At 36.5% G+C, this 14841-nt stretch overlaps 2 protein-coding genes across 2 annotated transcripts; both read left to right on the top strand.

Moving 5' to 3' along the window:
• Nucleotides 1-6680, top strand: LOC134851995 (uncharacterized protein DDB_G0271670-like). Its single transcript, XM_063868271.1, has 6 exons — nucleotides 1-729; nucleotides 985-1357; nucleotides 1595-1856; nucleotides 2223-2346; nucleotides 4930-5320; nucleotides 6513-6680. The coding sequence occupies exons 1-6, from the start codon at nucleotides 199-201 to the stop codon at nucleotides 6584-6586; spliced, it is 1755 nt and encodes a 584-aa protein (XP_063724341.1). The 5' UTR covers nucleotides 1-198; the 3' UTR covers nucleotides 6587-6680.
• Nucleotides 6681-12480: 5800 nt separating this feature from the next.
• On the top strand, nucleotides 12481-13872 carry LOC134851994 (uncharacterized). Its single transcript, XM_063868270.1, has one exon. It carries the CDS (start codon nucleotides 12481-12483, stop codon nucleotides 13870-13872), a length of 1392 nt encoding a protein of 463 aa, XP_063724340.1.
• The last annotated feature ends 969 nt before the right edge of the window (nucleotides 13873-14841 follow it).

Here is a 14841-nt window from a genome sequence, read left to right as displayed (position 1 = left end):
AAATCACTTTTTGGATACCAAAGCAAACAATCATTCAATTCACTTTAACAACAAAAAATTGTTGTTGATCTTGATAAGCGATAAAAACAATTTTTCCTTTTGCTCATTCATAAAAATTACACCAAACTTCTCAGATAAACTTCGATTTTTTTATCGCAAAAAATTGTTCAAAGTCATAAAACATTCTCTCCTGGAAACATGGCAGCCAGTCCAATAAAATCGTTTGGAATCAAAGATCTTCTGGGAATTTCGGACAATGGATCAAATCCTCCGGCTCCTCGAAACATCCAGTCAGAATTCTTGTCGCCGACGAAGCCTCTGAACTTGAAGGTAGTCGACAACCTTCTCAATCTTCCTGTGAGTGTTGCCGGTTTGCTGGTTGAGAGTTTGAAAAACTTGGACGCAGATTCTTCGAACATGCATTCCATATTCAACTTGCTCAATTTACAAAATCTGCTGCAGGGATCATTTTCAGGACAATCATTCAACAATTTCATGCCAGATTCGAGCTCCGGGTTGATATCTGGGGTCAATCCAGGGCTCGACCCACAAAAAAGCATCTCCGATTTGACGGCTCTGATGGGCCTTTTCCAAAGAGACATTCCAAGCAACAACTCTTCTAATTTTCTTCCAAATATAAACATGGGTCTTCACAGCCAACCGCTTCCAGCACCTTTTGTTCCAAATGTTCCTACTAGTATCTCAAATCAGATAGCCAGTAATCATCAGGTAAATTATATCATTTAGGGCACGAATTCTTGCAAAATCAGAGATTAAAAAAATGGCGTTGTTTTTCTGAACATCTTGCTTTTTTCGATTATATAGATTTCAATCCTAAATTCCAGAAAAATCCCGAATTTCAACGTCTTCCGTGAAAATTCTTTTGCTGAAAAAGTATTCCCAAATAAACTTTTTTATAACTCATGTTCATTAGAAATTATTGTTCATTAGAAGTTAATGTTCATTGAAATTAATGTTCATTAGATGATGGTATCGCCGAATAACATGGACCTGCTTGAATGGAGTCGTCTCGTGAACTCAATAACAGGCAACACCGCCGCCAACACTGCTGTCTCTAGGAACCAAAGTCACACACTTGGGGGTCTGCATTCACCAATCAGTGATGAGCAGCTGAGTCAGATTGCACAGTCTCATCTGAATGAGATGTCAGCTGCTGCTCTTCCTCTTCTCACCTCTTGCTCTTCTTCTTCTTCTTCTTCTTCTTCTTCTTCTTCTTCTTTGGCACATTATCACCTCCAGCAGCAGCAGCAGATGATGTCATTGTCCGCAGCCATACATTACGAGCACACGCAACACATGATGGCCACAACGTCCCATACATCATCAAAGCCAGAAGGTTCTAAGTCATTTACATCTTGAACAATTGTTCTGTATTTTGTTTCTTTTAATTTTTTTTCGAAGTACTTTGAGAACTGTAGTTTTCTATGCTGGTTTTTTGCTGTTTTTTTGATGCTCAATGCTGGTATAATGAAATTTAAGGCACTTTCAGTTATTGGTCTATAAACCCGAAAACCAAAATATAATTTTTGGACCAATTTGTCTTAGTTTTTAAATAGAAAGCTTTCAACTTTAGGAGTTTTGTTTCCCACTCCCTCTTCGCTTATCTGCTCACCCCCTGAAAACCACAACAATAACAGCAACCACAACATTCACAATTCAAACAGCACGAGACTGGTGGAGCAGATGCAGATGAGAGGCGGAGGTGGCTGCAGTTCCTCCGAGTCCTCGGATGTCAGTCCCTCCGGATGTCCTCTCGCTCTACTCTCCTCCCTCCCACAGCAAGTGGACAAAAGCACAGGTCAAATCAGCCACAAGAAATGCAGACGCAGACACAGGTCAGTTAAGCAGAAGTTAATTGCAAGATTTACGCAGACCAGTTAGATGACTGTCACTCATAACTGACAGAGTTTTTACAGGGAGTTTTTCCTTAAAAGATAGATATGAGCCTCAGATTTATCTTAGTTTTCATTTAAAATCAAACTTTATGGCATGCATTCTGTCAACAAAATTGGTTGAACGAGTAATAAACTTCACTCTGTATCAGAATTGCTCTTTCGAGGACCACACCTAAATGCTTCTTGCTTTTTGGAGGCTATGTTCATCGTGTTTTAAAAGCAAAAAAGAATAAAAAGTGCAGATTTCATATATGAAATGAAGCTCGTTCCAAATCACCACATCACCGTCTGCTTGTCTGTTTTTAGGACCATCTTCAGTGTGTCCCAGGTGGAGGAGCTGGAGAGGGCGTTTGAGGACGCACACTACCCAGATGTGGTCCAGAGGGAGACACTCTCCAACAAGACCGAACTACCCGAGGACAGGATACAGGTACACTACTACCACTACTACTACTACTATACTTCGTCCCTGTTTGAACTTTTACTTATTGAGCTTTTTGTCCGAGTTTCATGACGTGGCTAACGTAAAATTATGAAACTTTTTTTAGTATTATTGTAAGCATCGTTTTTCTTCAATACGTTTCTCTTTCAATTGCACGCAACATTAACACTATTTACATGTTTGGACGCACCCCCCTCCTCAGGGATTCGACCCCCTCACCAACCAAAGGGCCCCCTTTGGTTTTTCTTATGATATCCATTTTAGGCCGACCAACCCTAAAAGTTTTCTTAAGGCGATTTGGGCACCAATATATACTAATTTTGAGGGGGAGCGGAGGGCGTGCCGAAAAAATGTGTTTTTTTGCAATCAAAATTTTCCAAAAAGGCCTAAAAACAGCTGAATAAACTATGAAAGATGGATTTTAGTTCAGGGGCTAATCTAGAATTTTTTCGAGAGGAGCGGAATTTCAAAAAAAAACTGATCGACCAAATTGATTTTCCGAGCACTCCCAGAGCAGCTACTTAAGAATTGCCACCCCTATAAATAAAAGCAGTAAATTAACACTGAGCTTTCTATTGAGAATTAGAATTTTGCTGCATTGATTGGTCGAAAATGCGTTAACTTAATCTACTTAACAATTGCCCCCCCCCCTTCTTAAAAAGCCCCCCCCCCCTTCTTAAAAAAAGGGGGGGGATTGTTAAGTAGATCCCATTTTTGTCACTAATAATCCTTCTTAATCAATTATTATCGATGAACCTCCAGTGCGGGTGGCCACTTATCGCACCATCAAGTATTGATAGAATATATTTATATAAAATATGCATAGGATAACGAGGTACCGAAGGTCACCTCACGACATTCTTCGGACAAAGTAAAAGTTCACGTTTTAAGTATTATCGTTTTAACCTGTTTTGGACATTATGGCATAGTGTATATATAGAATTAGTTCGTTGTATTTATAAGAGCTTTTAAGCGTTTTCATTTCGAAGGGATTGGAAGAATCTATGGCGTAGGGTTAATTTCTTTAGTCGATTCACTTAGAAATTTGTGATCAGAATTTTTGGCTTTTATTTACAATTTTAAGTTTTGAACTCATTTACTTGCACAGCAACAGGTTTTTTTTATTGAAATGACTTCGAAGCAAGTACTGCGAAAAAAATAAATAAATCTATCATTGGTAACTGGTTACAAAGATCTATCATTGGTAGCTGGTCCAGCTCGATTTGTCCAATGACATTGCAGTTAGTTTAGTTTCCTCTTAAGTTATAACAAGTTAATAGTAGTAATATTAATAATAACATTCACAAGTTGACTTGTTTTGCTTGTAATACTAACTGACTTTAGGTAAAATTTATTAGCAGACCCACTTTGTTGATACTTCTCGCTTTAGGCGAGGTCCCGTCCGCACGGTGTCGGCGACAGCCAAGTTGCGAGCAAACCCATTCTTCAATTAACGCATTGAGGGCTTCAACAAAGCCGAAATTGATAAAGCCGAAAACAAGCAAATGTTCAAAAATTTAACGGTTTCTGATATTTTTCGGATCTACTTAACAATCTCTCCCCTTTCAAGAAAGAACGGGAGATTCTTTAGTAGAAACAATAGGGGGGTAGGGGGAGGAAGATTCTTTAATAGATACAATAGGGGGGGGGGGGGGGAGAGGAGAGATTGTTAAGTAGATCCTATTTTTCATAGCAAAAATAAGGTTTAATGAGATCTAAGGAAAAAAGCATTTTTTTTTGCAAGCTGGACGTCATTTTTGGTTTCGGCTGTTTAGTCTGCATTTGTAAAGACTGCTGTTTAGTACTGTTTATTACCTCTGCATTCGTTGTAGAAGAGGAGACTCATGAAAGTTTGGGGCCATAGCTGTGGGCCTTCTATGTCCTGTTCGTGTGTGTTATAAGTTAAGTGTAGTAGTATGTAGGATAGTAGTAGTATGTAGATATATAAGGTGGTATTATGTTTGTGACAAGTGTCAGATGGAGTGACGGACACTTGATTGTTAATCAATAACGTGTCCCCCGCACCTCACTTCCCAACCCCCCTTCGCACAAGCGACCACAAACACTGCACACATATCAACACATCACTAACTAAACCGGCCGGCCCACTAATTACAGGTTAATTTATGCTCTAATTGTAGGTATGGCCACCCCACGTGGAGTTACACGTGTTGTCAATCGCCCCAACCAATTAGCAATCTATCAAAACAAACTTTAATTGAGAACTTACAACTTATAATAACTACTAAACTATTGATTTCTGGTCGGTATCTCTTCATGGCGCTTTCCTGTCCTATCAAAATACTACTACGCGACAAAATACATATCCAAAAGCCACCACGAAACTGCTAAAACAATAAAAACTTTAATTGAGAACGATCTAAAATGAAGTGATTGATTGCTGATTGACTCATACTAGATGTCATTCAATGTAGTAATCATATGGATTCTTGATTCAGATGAAAACAAGTTTTTAGCTGCAGTACATGAAGATCTTCATCAATGTTCGACATCATTTTGTCTAATTTTCGGCAAAATTTCATTTAATATGAGTGTCCTTATGTGTTGCAGGTGTGGTTCCAAAACAGACGAGCCAAGTGGAGGAAGAAGGAGAAGAAGTGGGGCAAGGCGTCCATCATGGCCGAGTATGGCCTCTATGGGGCCATGGTCAGACACTCCCTCCCCCTCCCAGACGCCATACTCCGAAGCAGAGAAGAAGAGGAGGAGGAGGACGATGAAGAGGACGACGAAGTGGGTGAATACGAAGACGATGGCAAGAACGAGTCGAGAGAGATGAATGAGACAACACTGAATGACATTGGTAATTTAGAAGGAGAAGGGGAAGGCGTGAACAAGATGAATGTGAAGTGTGAAAACAGTGCTAGTAGAGGCGGGGAGGCTGTTAAGAAGTGTTCGACCAAGAAGAAAGTGAAGAAGGAACCTATTGCACCTTGGCTTCTTGGTGAGTTATTCCCTACAAACACCACCGGATTTGAGGGGGGGGGGGGGCGGACGCCCCCCTCAGGGATTCGAACCCCTGCCGACCCTTTGTACTATTTTGAGATATCCATTTTTGGCTGACTGACCTTAAAATTTTTCTAAAGGCGCCTTTGGCGCCAATCTATACTAATTTTGAGGGGGGTAGGAATTTTCTAAAAAGAGTCTAAAAAAGCCTTTTTCAAAAATTCGCCTCTCGCGCAGAAAGTTTGGTCAAATTAGGGTCTTTATAGTGGTTTGGGAGAGCTCAGAAAATCAATTTGGTCGACCTAAAAAAAAGATCGACAAAATTTTCAAATTTGTTTTTGAAAATTCGCCCGCCCCTTGAGAAATTCTCAGATCCGCGCCTGCCTACTAACTTATTATTTCCACAGTAACATCTCTAATAATTTGAAATTTTACATATGAATTTAACAAAAAATTCGAATTAACAGTTTACAATCATAATTTACATTTGAATTCAACCAAAATTTCAAAAACTTAAGTCCGCTCAATGCTGATTACGGCACAATAAAACATTAATATCGACGAATTTGTTTACAGTGTACGAAATACGATTTAACATTAAGATAAATTGTATTTCATTTTTCAAATTACAATAATTATCACAAATGACACCAACAATAAATCATTCAGTGTATCAATCATATGAAATCAGTGTATCAAAACATGAACTGAGATTTATGGTTCCTCTTAGAACTCAGGTTCTTTTATTGAATAAAATTCACAAATTCATTCATGTGGTTTCTAACTGTAAAATCCCATTGCGAACAACTGTAATGGAGCAACTGGTGCCAATCCTGCCCAGCGGGTAAACTGTAATTGTTTACCCATAGTGTCCACTTCATGCTATTGTCACATATTTCACTCATGCAGGCATCCCATCACTATAGCACCACACGGAATGGTCAGCCAGTTGTTTTTCTATCGCCAACTCTCAAAGCAGTTTAACCACTATTAATCTCATAATGACTGCCTTACCAGCTAGATATTACACTTTAAAATAAAGAAGGATAATCAAATACAAACATGAGTTTAACAGAAAAAAAACGAAAGAAAAAATTATTCAAACTGAAAAATAAATTTTGGTGGTTAATTTTGTATTTCAGTCGTATTTCCAAAAGCCAAAAAATTAACATAATTAGTTTCTGTTTCAGGAATGCACAACAAATCATTACAAACACTGAATGCAGCCAAACAGAAGAGTTCAATGACAGAAGTTATCAACTGAACCAATGTGAAGTGAAGCAACATTTGCAGTAAAATGCCACAATAAATCTTAATTTTATTAAATACATTTAAAAATTTTATATTCTATATATCAAATATCAATTCAGTCTTTCTATCATTGATCTTGTTTTTATTGACACGAAGAAATGTTACGATAGATGCGATGCTCGTCCGACTGTACTTGCAAACTCATAGATTTTCAAGAAGATTTTATTGGGCAGATGACATGGTATTATCACAAACCCATGAACATTTCGCCAGGGTTTAACACAAGAGTGCCGAAATTATTTTCAAAACAAGGCTTTACGAGGATTGAGGTACCACCTGAATGCAGCTTGCCTACTGGGCACGTTTGTAATTATTTTTGAAAGTAGACGGCTAGAAACTGGCTATAACATAAAAGTGGCAAAAAAATAAAAATATTATCAAATAAAAAATTAAAAACTAAAATAACTAGCAGAAGAGAGCGAAAAAACTGCTGTAATTACTTTTGACATCAATCGAAAAAACAACTACTTCTCTAATTTTTGCAATTAAACAATTACTACAATAAATAATTAAAAATGTTCCCGATTTGGTAGTAAAAATATAAATAGCAATTAACTTTTAAAAAAATGTTCCCAAAACTAAACGGTTCATTTCCTGCAATCTGAAGCACATTTTTGGTTGTGGCACTCATTTACTTCTGCACTCTTGAACACTCCTCTACCAGTCGTCCAACATCATTCACAAACATAAAAGTACAGAAAAACTTCAATCACAAGCATTACACAGAGGCAAAGCTTGCAAGCGCAAAATTTAATCAACTAGACAAAAGCAAACTAGATGATTCGAACCCACAAATTGTGCCGAAAAACATTTTGTCTTGGTCACTTTGCCAGGTAGACGTGGATTATAATATCTTCATTGATAATTTCTTCTTAGATATTATGCAGCTTAAAAATAGGGGAGATATATCATGTTTTTGGCTGATGCACAAATTTTCCGCCAAAATGATGCGTTGTTTGGAAAAAAAAGATATCGACATTTTAGCGATTTCTAACAACAAGCTTGCAAGCTCCTAGTTGCACATTTTAGCGATGCAGGCAAAAAAACATAGAGTTCAAATTCCTGCTTTCTAGAAAACGCAAGACTTAGGATAGCAAGCCCGTTTTTCTACCATGTTTCGAATTTTATGCTATTCGATACGGTTTTGAACTTTCAAACTTATATGCTAGTCGACTTTATGCTAGTCGATACGCCGCCTCTGCTGTCCAATCCCTTCCTTTTAAACAAAATGCTCAAAAAACTCGAAAAACCGACATTTTTTTAAAATGAAAAAATATCATTTTTTCCAGCTTTTCTTGGCAACCTTTTCGAAAAATTATAAGAAGTGGTGCGGCTCAACCTAGTGCGATACAATGCCAGATCGTTTTCCATTCTGCCTTCTCGTTTTCCTGGATATTTCTAATCAGGCTAACTAGAGGCGGTCGAATTATCTCCTAAACTGCCATGTTTATATACAGATTAGCCAGTGAGGGTAAATTTGGGTTTATTGCCCGAATTACTCAGTTGATCGGGTGCCACCTTCCGATTAAGAGATGAGCCGCCTTCTTAAATTTGCTTGAAATAAAAACGATTTGCACGGCCTTGCAGTTAGCCAGTTGGGCGAATTAGGATCATTTTTGGACTTTGCCCCGGGGACAAATTGGCTAATCATCCAATGCCGGCTAAAAGGCAGAAGATAGGCTTTCAACATTGATTTTAATTAGTTTAAAATACCTTCGCTTATAGCACTGATGTTAATTCAATTAAATATATGTCGCCCCACACAAAAGAAATGACAGGCCGTGTTTTTGTTCGTGCTTTTAAGCGCCGCCAAGAGAGTGCTTTGCTAAATATTGTTCCCTAAAAAATAAAAGGGCAAAGAAATGGAAAAAAAATTAAGAAATTGGAAAAAAGAGAAAAACACTTAAAAGGCGAGGGATCTAAAGAGCTGCTTAGTTGGCCGTTTAAATTCATTGTTACCTAAAACTCCAGATGCATGAATGTAATCTACCGCGACAGACATTTTAATAACATTCAACTAAGAAGTTCTCTGCTTCTATGGTAATGCGTGAGATGTTTAGGAGCTCCAGCTAATATTGGTTTGTTCAAAAATATTTCAATAAATTTTTCGCGGATTAAACCTTCACCACGCCAAAACGTATCCGCTTAGCAGAAAGGGTTTTTCGCACTTTAACATCTAAAAAATAGAGCTAATTCGACATTATACAAAATATTGCACTTTGTTTTTAGCTTAACATTCCCGAATTAATCCCTCCAAAGCCGATTTCAGACTGAAAAGCTAAAAATTCAAGACAAAACCAAACAGCTGCTCCTAATATGTGATCTTAGAGACAAATTGCTAAAATTCCACTTTCCAATAAAAAATTATCTGTCTGTTTGATGTTTTAAAATGTCTGCCTGTGAAATCCAGTCTGATGACACTGGACAGGATCGGATGAAGATCTGGCCGGATAATTTGAATCTTCATTATCCCACCTGAAAGCAACTTCTCTGTCTTTGAAAAAGACTTTTATTTCAATGTGGGCCTCTTATTTTTCATTAAAAAATAAAATCTGTTCCGACCAAAATGAAAACAATCTTTTTTTTCGAATGCCCCGGAAATGTGCCCCAAACTGGCCGAAAGAACGATACCCCCTTGAAAAATAAACGACTAGTTTAAACAGTAATTCAGTTTGCAAAAATACAACGGATTGCTTGGCTGAAAAGGATTGCTCGGAATCGAGTGAAAAACTTCCTCCTTACAGTAATATAGGGGGTAAATTGTTCACCTGGTCCCAGAAATTTTCTTTGAGAATTTAATCATTTTTGTTTGAAAATCACCGACACACCCCACCGATAGATACATCTCCGTGTTTCGTTTCTCAATCGGAGAATATTGATATAAAAGTGCTATTTTAGCGTCCGATACTTTCGAGCGGGACAGTTACAACAATATAACAGGCGCATAATTAAATCCAATTGATTATGGACAAGAATCAGTCTTTGGGCCGATGTGTGCATTATTAATTGCGTCAAATTGAGTGAAATTAAACTAATCGCCTTTGCTGCTCTGTTGTACTGTTGCTACTGTCTGAATGCTAATCTAGACATGCGTGAATGAAGGAGGATGCTGCGATCGGCCGCCTGATGCCCAGGGACAGAAAATCGATGCAATGCTAGTTATTAAGAGATCAGCAGACCCGATTTGAGGTGGATGGAGATGATATTAACAAATTGCTTAATGGAGCTACTACTTCTATTATTTTTACAGCTATCCATTAATTTAAAATAATAAAAAAACGATTTTCAGCTCTGCTGTTATCAAAGGTCCAAAAATTCTAGAACATTTGACGGCATGTTTGTGGATCTTCTCCGTTCATAATAAAAACCATGTTCGTATCAATGTAAAGCACATTATTGCGAATAATGGTTGTCACACAGTTTTAATATTTGAAAAAATTAGTGAAAAATAAATTTTACATGGCTGCAAAAACATTTTACTAAGTTAACCAAAAGTTAGGGATTTTTTTCTTTTTTAGTCGCAATAGCATTTTTGTGCTCAAATAAATATTTTTCGAAATTTCATCAGTTTAGCAATAGTCAAACAATAACATAAATCTTGAGCAATTTGATGCAATGGGCAGTGCTCATTTATTTTCAAATCTATTGAAACTATAAGCCAATTCAGGAAGCGTTTATAGCAGCACTCCTGCACTTGATTTGAGAAAAAACCTCAATTGTTAATTGCTCAACATTAATTTTTATAAAACAAAATCATATTTTTGACAGCTGCGGATGGGAGAACAAAATATGATAACATTACACAAATGAAAACTTTTGTGAAATTATTTTGTACCTGTTTAAACATTATTGTTCCGACTTTCGAAGAAAGTACAAAATATTTAAGCTTGCGTTGGTTTATTCAATCAGTCAAATAAAACTTTTTAACCAAAAAATTTTGGCAAAATTTTAGTACTATATAAAAGATTTTGTTATAATTAAACGTTAAAAACATTTTTCACCTGTGATTATAATAACTATTTATTATTTGTAAAATTATCGGGGTTTGAAAAATGCCAAAGTGGAAAAACTGAAGCGCAATATTTTGCGTTACCATAACACGTATAAGCGACAAACTAAATCAGTCCCAATTGAATTCTGTAGTTAACACGGCGTGTGAGAGATAAGAAGGCGAAACGAAAAAAGAAATAATTCTATACTTTTTTCGACTATTTTATCTTTTTTTTCTAAGACAAAAGTTTTCTTCAGCTTGAAGAACAGCACATCGAGCAGTCTTGATATTCGAGCAGTCTTGTCATTGCTCCGATCTTTTAAAAAATGGGGAAGAATTTTGCATTCGGGTGTGTTTTAGTTATTTATTTTTTGTTTTCCATGCAAAATCAGGTACTACAAATAGTCACTGGAATGGGTCGAGTAATATATCATACTAAAGTTTTTTCATGCTTCGAACATTAAAAAATTTTGAAAATATTTTCTGTGTGACCATTCACCCCGAAGAATCATCTAAATAGAAGAAAAATATTATCAACTTGAAACCTTCCAATTCTGATTCGACAAATTTTTAAAAACTTTATAAAAATGTCCTAGTTTCGAGAAAAACCGGCTGAAAATTTTGAAGTTTTGGTCTAAATCCTAGCTAAAGAAACTCCACTTTTTTTGAAGCATTTTTCGACAAAAACCTTTTGTCCATTTCCTTATTTTACTGTGTTTGTGAAATGTATCTGCATTTCAGATTTTCTGCAGATACTTTTGCCACACCACGCACAAAAACAACACTAAATTGAAAAAAACCATGAAAATTTTTCAATGTAATTTTCTAGGAATTTGGTCGAAAAATTCTGTGCAACTTGCACAACAACCGGCTGAATTTACAACCGGCTGTTTAATTTAAAAACGTATTTTTTTTTCTCAGCAAATTTTCAGCTTTTAGGTCAAAAAACATTTAAACAATTTTCTGAAATTGCAGTGAGCTAAAATCTAAAACAAAAAATTGAGATGATAAAGCAGCTGGAACCATTACTAATTTATCTGGAACCATGACTTTATGTTTAAAAAACCTAAAAACATCTTTCGAGATAAGTTTAAAATCCTGAAAAAATATCCAATAACCTATTTTCCGAGACTTTATTTTCGTAATCAATCGCGACCAATCAATCATTACAGTTTTACCATCGAACGAAGGCAAAAATACAAACTACCTTTAGCATAATGTATCACAAAAACATTAAATAAATTGATTCGTCGATTAAGCTCGGAAAGAAAATCAAACGGTATCTAACCCGCTACGTTGAACATAGCAAGTTTTTGAAATCATTTATAATTCTGTTTTTAAAGGCCTTAGCATCAATTGTGAGTGATTTAGTACTGCTTTCTATCCAAAAAAGTGCGACTTAGTCAAAAAAAGTGAACTTGTAGTTTAAATAAGACATTTTGTGTAATGATACCACCAGTTCATGCTAAAAACAAAAAGCAGAGGAGTATTTGAATTAATTCTCAGTTCTCTTTTGCGGTCTTGCGACTCATAATTGAAAAGAGAGCCAATAGTCTTACCATAAAAAAGAAGTCACAAGTTTTATACTCCACTCTTTGCCACTCTTTTTGTTTACCAGATTTTTTTTTAATATAACGTATATTTCATTTGAATACAACTTTAAATTGTTAAAAAAGTGATGTAAAATGCTTAAAACTAAACAATTGGCCGTCAAAATTGTCACAGATATATGTTTGTAATAGAACAATTCATAGATTTTATATTCAATAACTCATCATACTTTTCGTTAACCAGATATAAAAAAGTATAGCTTTTAACTTATAACATAATTTAATTTGAACTAAAAAGGTGTTAAAATGCTTGAAACTGAGCACTTGGTCTTCGCACTTGGTAGTCACAACTGGCAACAGAGCTCGCAGTTTACTACAGGGTCAGCCATAGTGCACGAGTTACAACACAGAGCCTTGAATGACCTGCCAGGAGTGAAATGCTATTCTCTGTGGCCATCAAATGTTCTCAAGTCACCAGTAGATAGAGATGATTACCGTGTTGTCGAGTTGAACCACCCGGTGCCAATTTGCGAAGGAGTTCACCCGCAGAGCTCGCTTAGATTCCACTCTCTGAGTACTGACCAGTTTTCAAGTTACATGGATCTTCTGGTTTCAAAATCGGCCGAATACATAAATTACATTGAGGAGAAACATGGGAGACCAGTGGAATTCATGATGGCCCATCATGTGTTCAACAATGCAGTGGTTCTAACCGAAGTGAACAAAAGGAGGGAACTGGAAGGGAGAAAGAGAGTTCCCCTGTTTGTGTTTGCACATGGAACCGGATTGCTCTTATATTTGAATGAGCTGCAACAGAATCCGGATTTCCCTATTCGCTTCTATCCCTGGATTCGAGAAGAAGTAGAATTATTCGAAAACAATGAACTAGTCCAGGGAGTTTTTATGACGAAACTTCAAGAGTCGAAATTCAGCCAACTTTTCCCAAACTTTCCAACAAAAAAGATCAAAGTTGTCAACCTAGGCTATGACCAGAGTATTTTCCGAAAGATTGATACTTCAGAAGGCCGAAACAAACTCGCTTCGAACTGGAATAAAGTTTTGTATGAGAATTGCGATAGTTCTAACTTTCCAGCTATGATTGGCGACAAAAAAGGATTACCCAATTTAGAGTCATTTGAACACATCGTAGCGTTTTGCGGCAAGCTGGATGAAATTAAACGCCTGGAAGTTTTATTGAATGCTTCAAAACTGTGGGAGAATGAAGGAAGATCCATTGTGACACTAATTGCCGGAGGCGCCATGAAGGAGTCAGTGAAAACATACGTTGACATGGCCTATGAAGACTTGCGACTGCAGAACACTTACTTTCTTGGACCTATGGGTCAACTAGAACTGGCCAAGTTATTCAACATTACAGACGTTCTTGTACTTCCCAGTAAGAGTGAGTCATTCGGCATGGTTCTCATTGAAGCGCTGGCATGTGGAGCCTCAGTCATTGGCATGGAGTCATGGGCACCATTTGATTTTCACAAAGAAAATGTTGGAGTGATGCTAAAAGACGGAGAAAACACAGACGAAATAGCCAGGACATTGCACGATGCAGTAGCAAAATCAGTCCACGAAAAAGGGGATATAAACAGACGCGACCACTGCGCACTGTTCGCTTTGAATAATTTCAGTAATGCACAGAAAGTGAAAGAATTGCTAGAAACTATGAAAAAATGGGAACTGTATTAAGAATTCTCGGAGGTTACCGGTTTGTAATATTCTATCTAATTCGTTCTCTGATCACAGGTAGTACGACACAGATTTGAGTCCATTAAAACCATCGACTTTTACTTTTACAGTACTGCATTCAGCGAGGTCGCTTTTAAAACCACAGCACTAACACCAAACTGAGTCCAAAGAACAAAACTTAAGTAAAAAAAATAACGTTTTCATTTGTATCTTATTAATCTTCTTGTAAAGTAAATCTTCCATTAAGACAATGTTATAAACTCATAACTCTCTTCAAGGTTCAAACACAGAGGCGAAGTTGCACTTCGCATACACAGGCAAAAATATGACCGATAACGCTACTGGGAAAAACTGAATGAGTAAAACTTCGTGTCTACAAAATTTCTTAAGTGACGCACGCCAATTGTGAGTCTATAAAATTGCTAAGTGACGTCAGCGAATTATGACTTATTAACAGTACCCGCACTGGAGTTCTATGGAGAATATCGATTAAACGGTCATTTTATTGTCAGTATCTATAAAATTACTAAAGTAATCGATTATAATCCATCAAAAATGAATTGTAATCATAGTATTTTTATATCAAAATAATCCATTATTATCGATTATAATCCATTAAAATGGAAAACAATCATAATAATTTTCTAATCAATCTAATCTATTATAAAAGATTATAATCAATTATAATGTACTTTTTAAGAATTTATGATTTTTGCAAATAGTTTTCTAAGTTATCTCATTTCTCGTTTCGTGCGGTTGCTACGTATAACGTTTCAACAAAAAAATTACTTTTCACATTAGATTAAATTATTTAAGTTTTCTGAACTTTTTCTATACTTTACGTAAACTCAATCACCACTTTTAACAACCCCCTTCACCAGTTTACCCTACCGCTCCCCCACACAGTTTACACTTCGTCAGTTTTCACCCACCCCCTTCTCACCCAGTTTACTGAAAATAGGCGAGGTA

The sequence above is a fragment of the Symsagittifera roscoffensis genome, chromosome 7, assembly GCF_963678635.1.
Source record: "Symsagittifera roscoffensis chromosome 7, txSymRosc1.1, whole genome shotgun sequence".
Classification (NCBI taxonomy): domain Eukaryota; kingdom Metazoa; phylum Xenacoelomorpha; order Acoela; family Convolutidae; genus Symsagittifera; species Symsagittifera roscoffensis.
The sequence above is the reverse complement of the archived record's forward strand: the minus strand, read 5'-3'. Positions and strand labels throughout refer to the sequence as shown.

Excerpts from the sequence above, each read along its gene's own strand:
- LOC134851995 (XM_063868271.1), top strand. The coding sequence starts at position 199 with ATGGCAGCCAGTCCAATAAAATCGTTTGGAATCAAAGATCTTCTGGGA. Across the intron at positions 1,358-1,594 it reads TACATCATCAAAGCCAGAAG|GAGTTTTGTTTCCCACTCCC; the intron begins GTTCTAAGTCAT and ends TTTCAACTTTAG. Across the intron at positions 2,347-4,929 it reads TACCCGAGGACAGGATACAG|GTGTGGTTCCAAAACAGACG; the intron begins GTACACTACTAC and ends TATGTGTTGCAG.
- LOC134851994 (XM_063868270.1), top strand. The coding sequence starts at position 12,481 with ATGCTTGAAACTGAGCACTTGGTCTTCGCACTTGGTAGTCACAACTGG.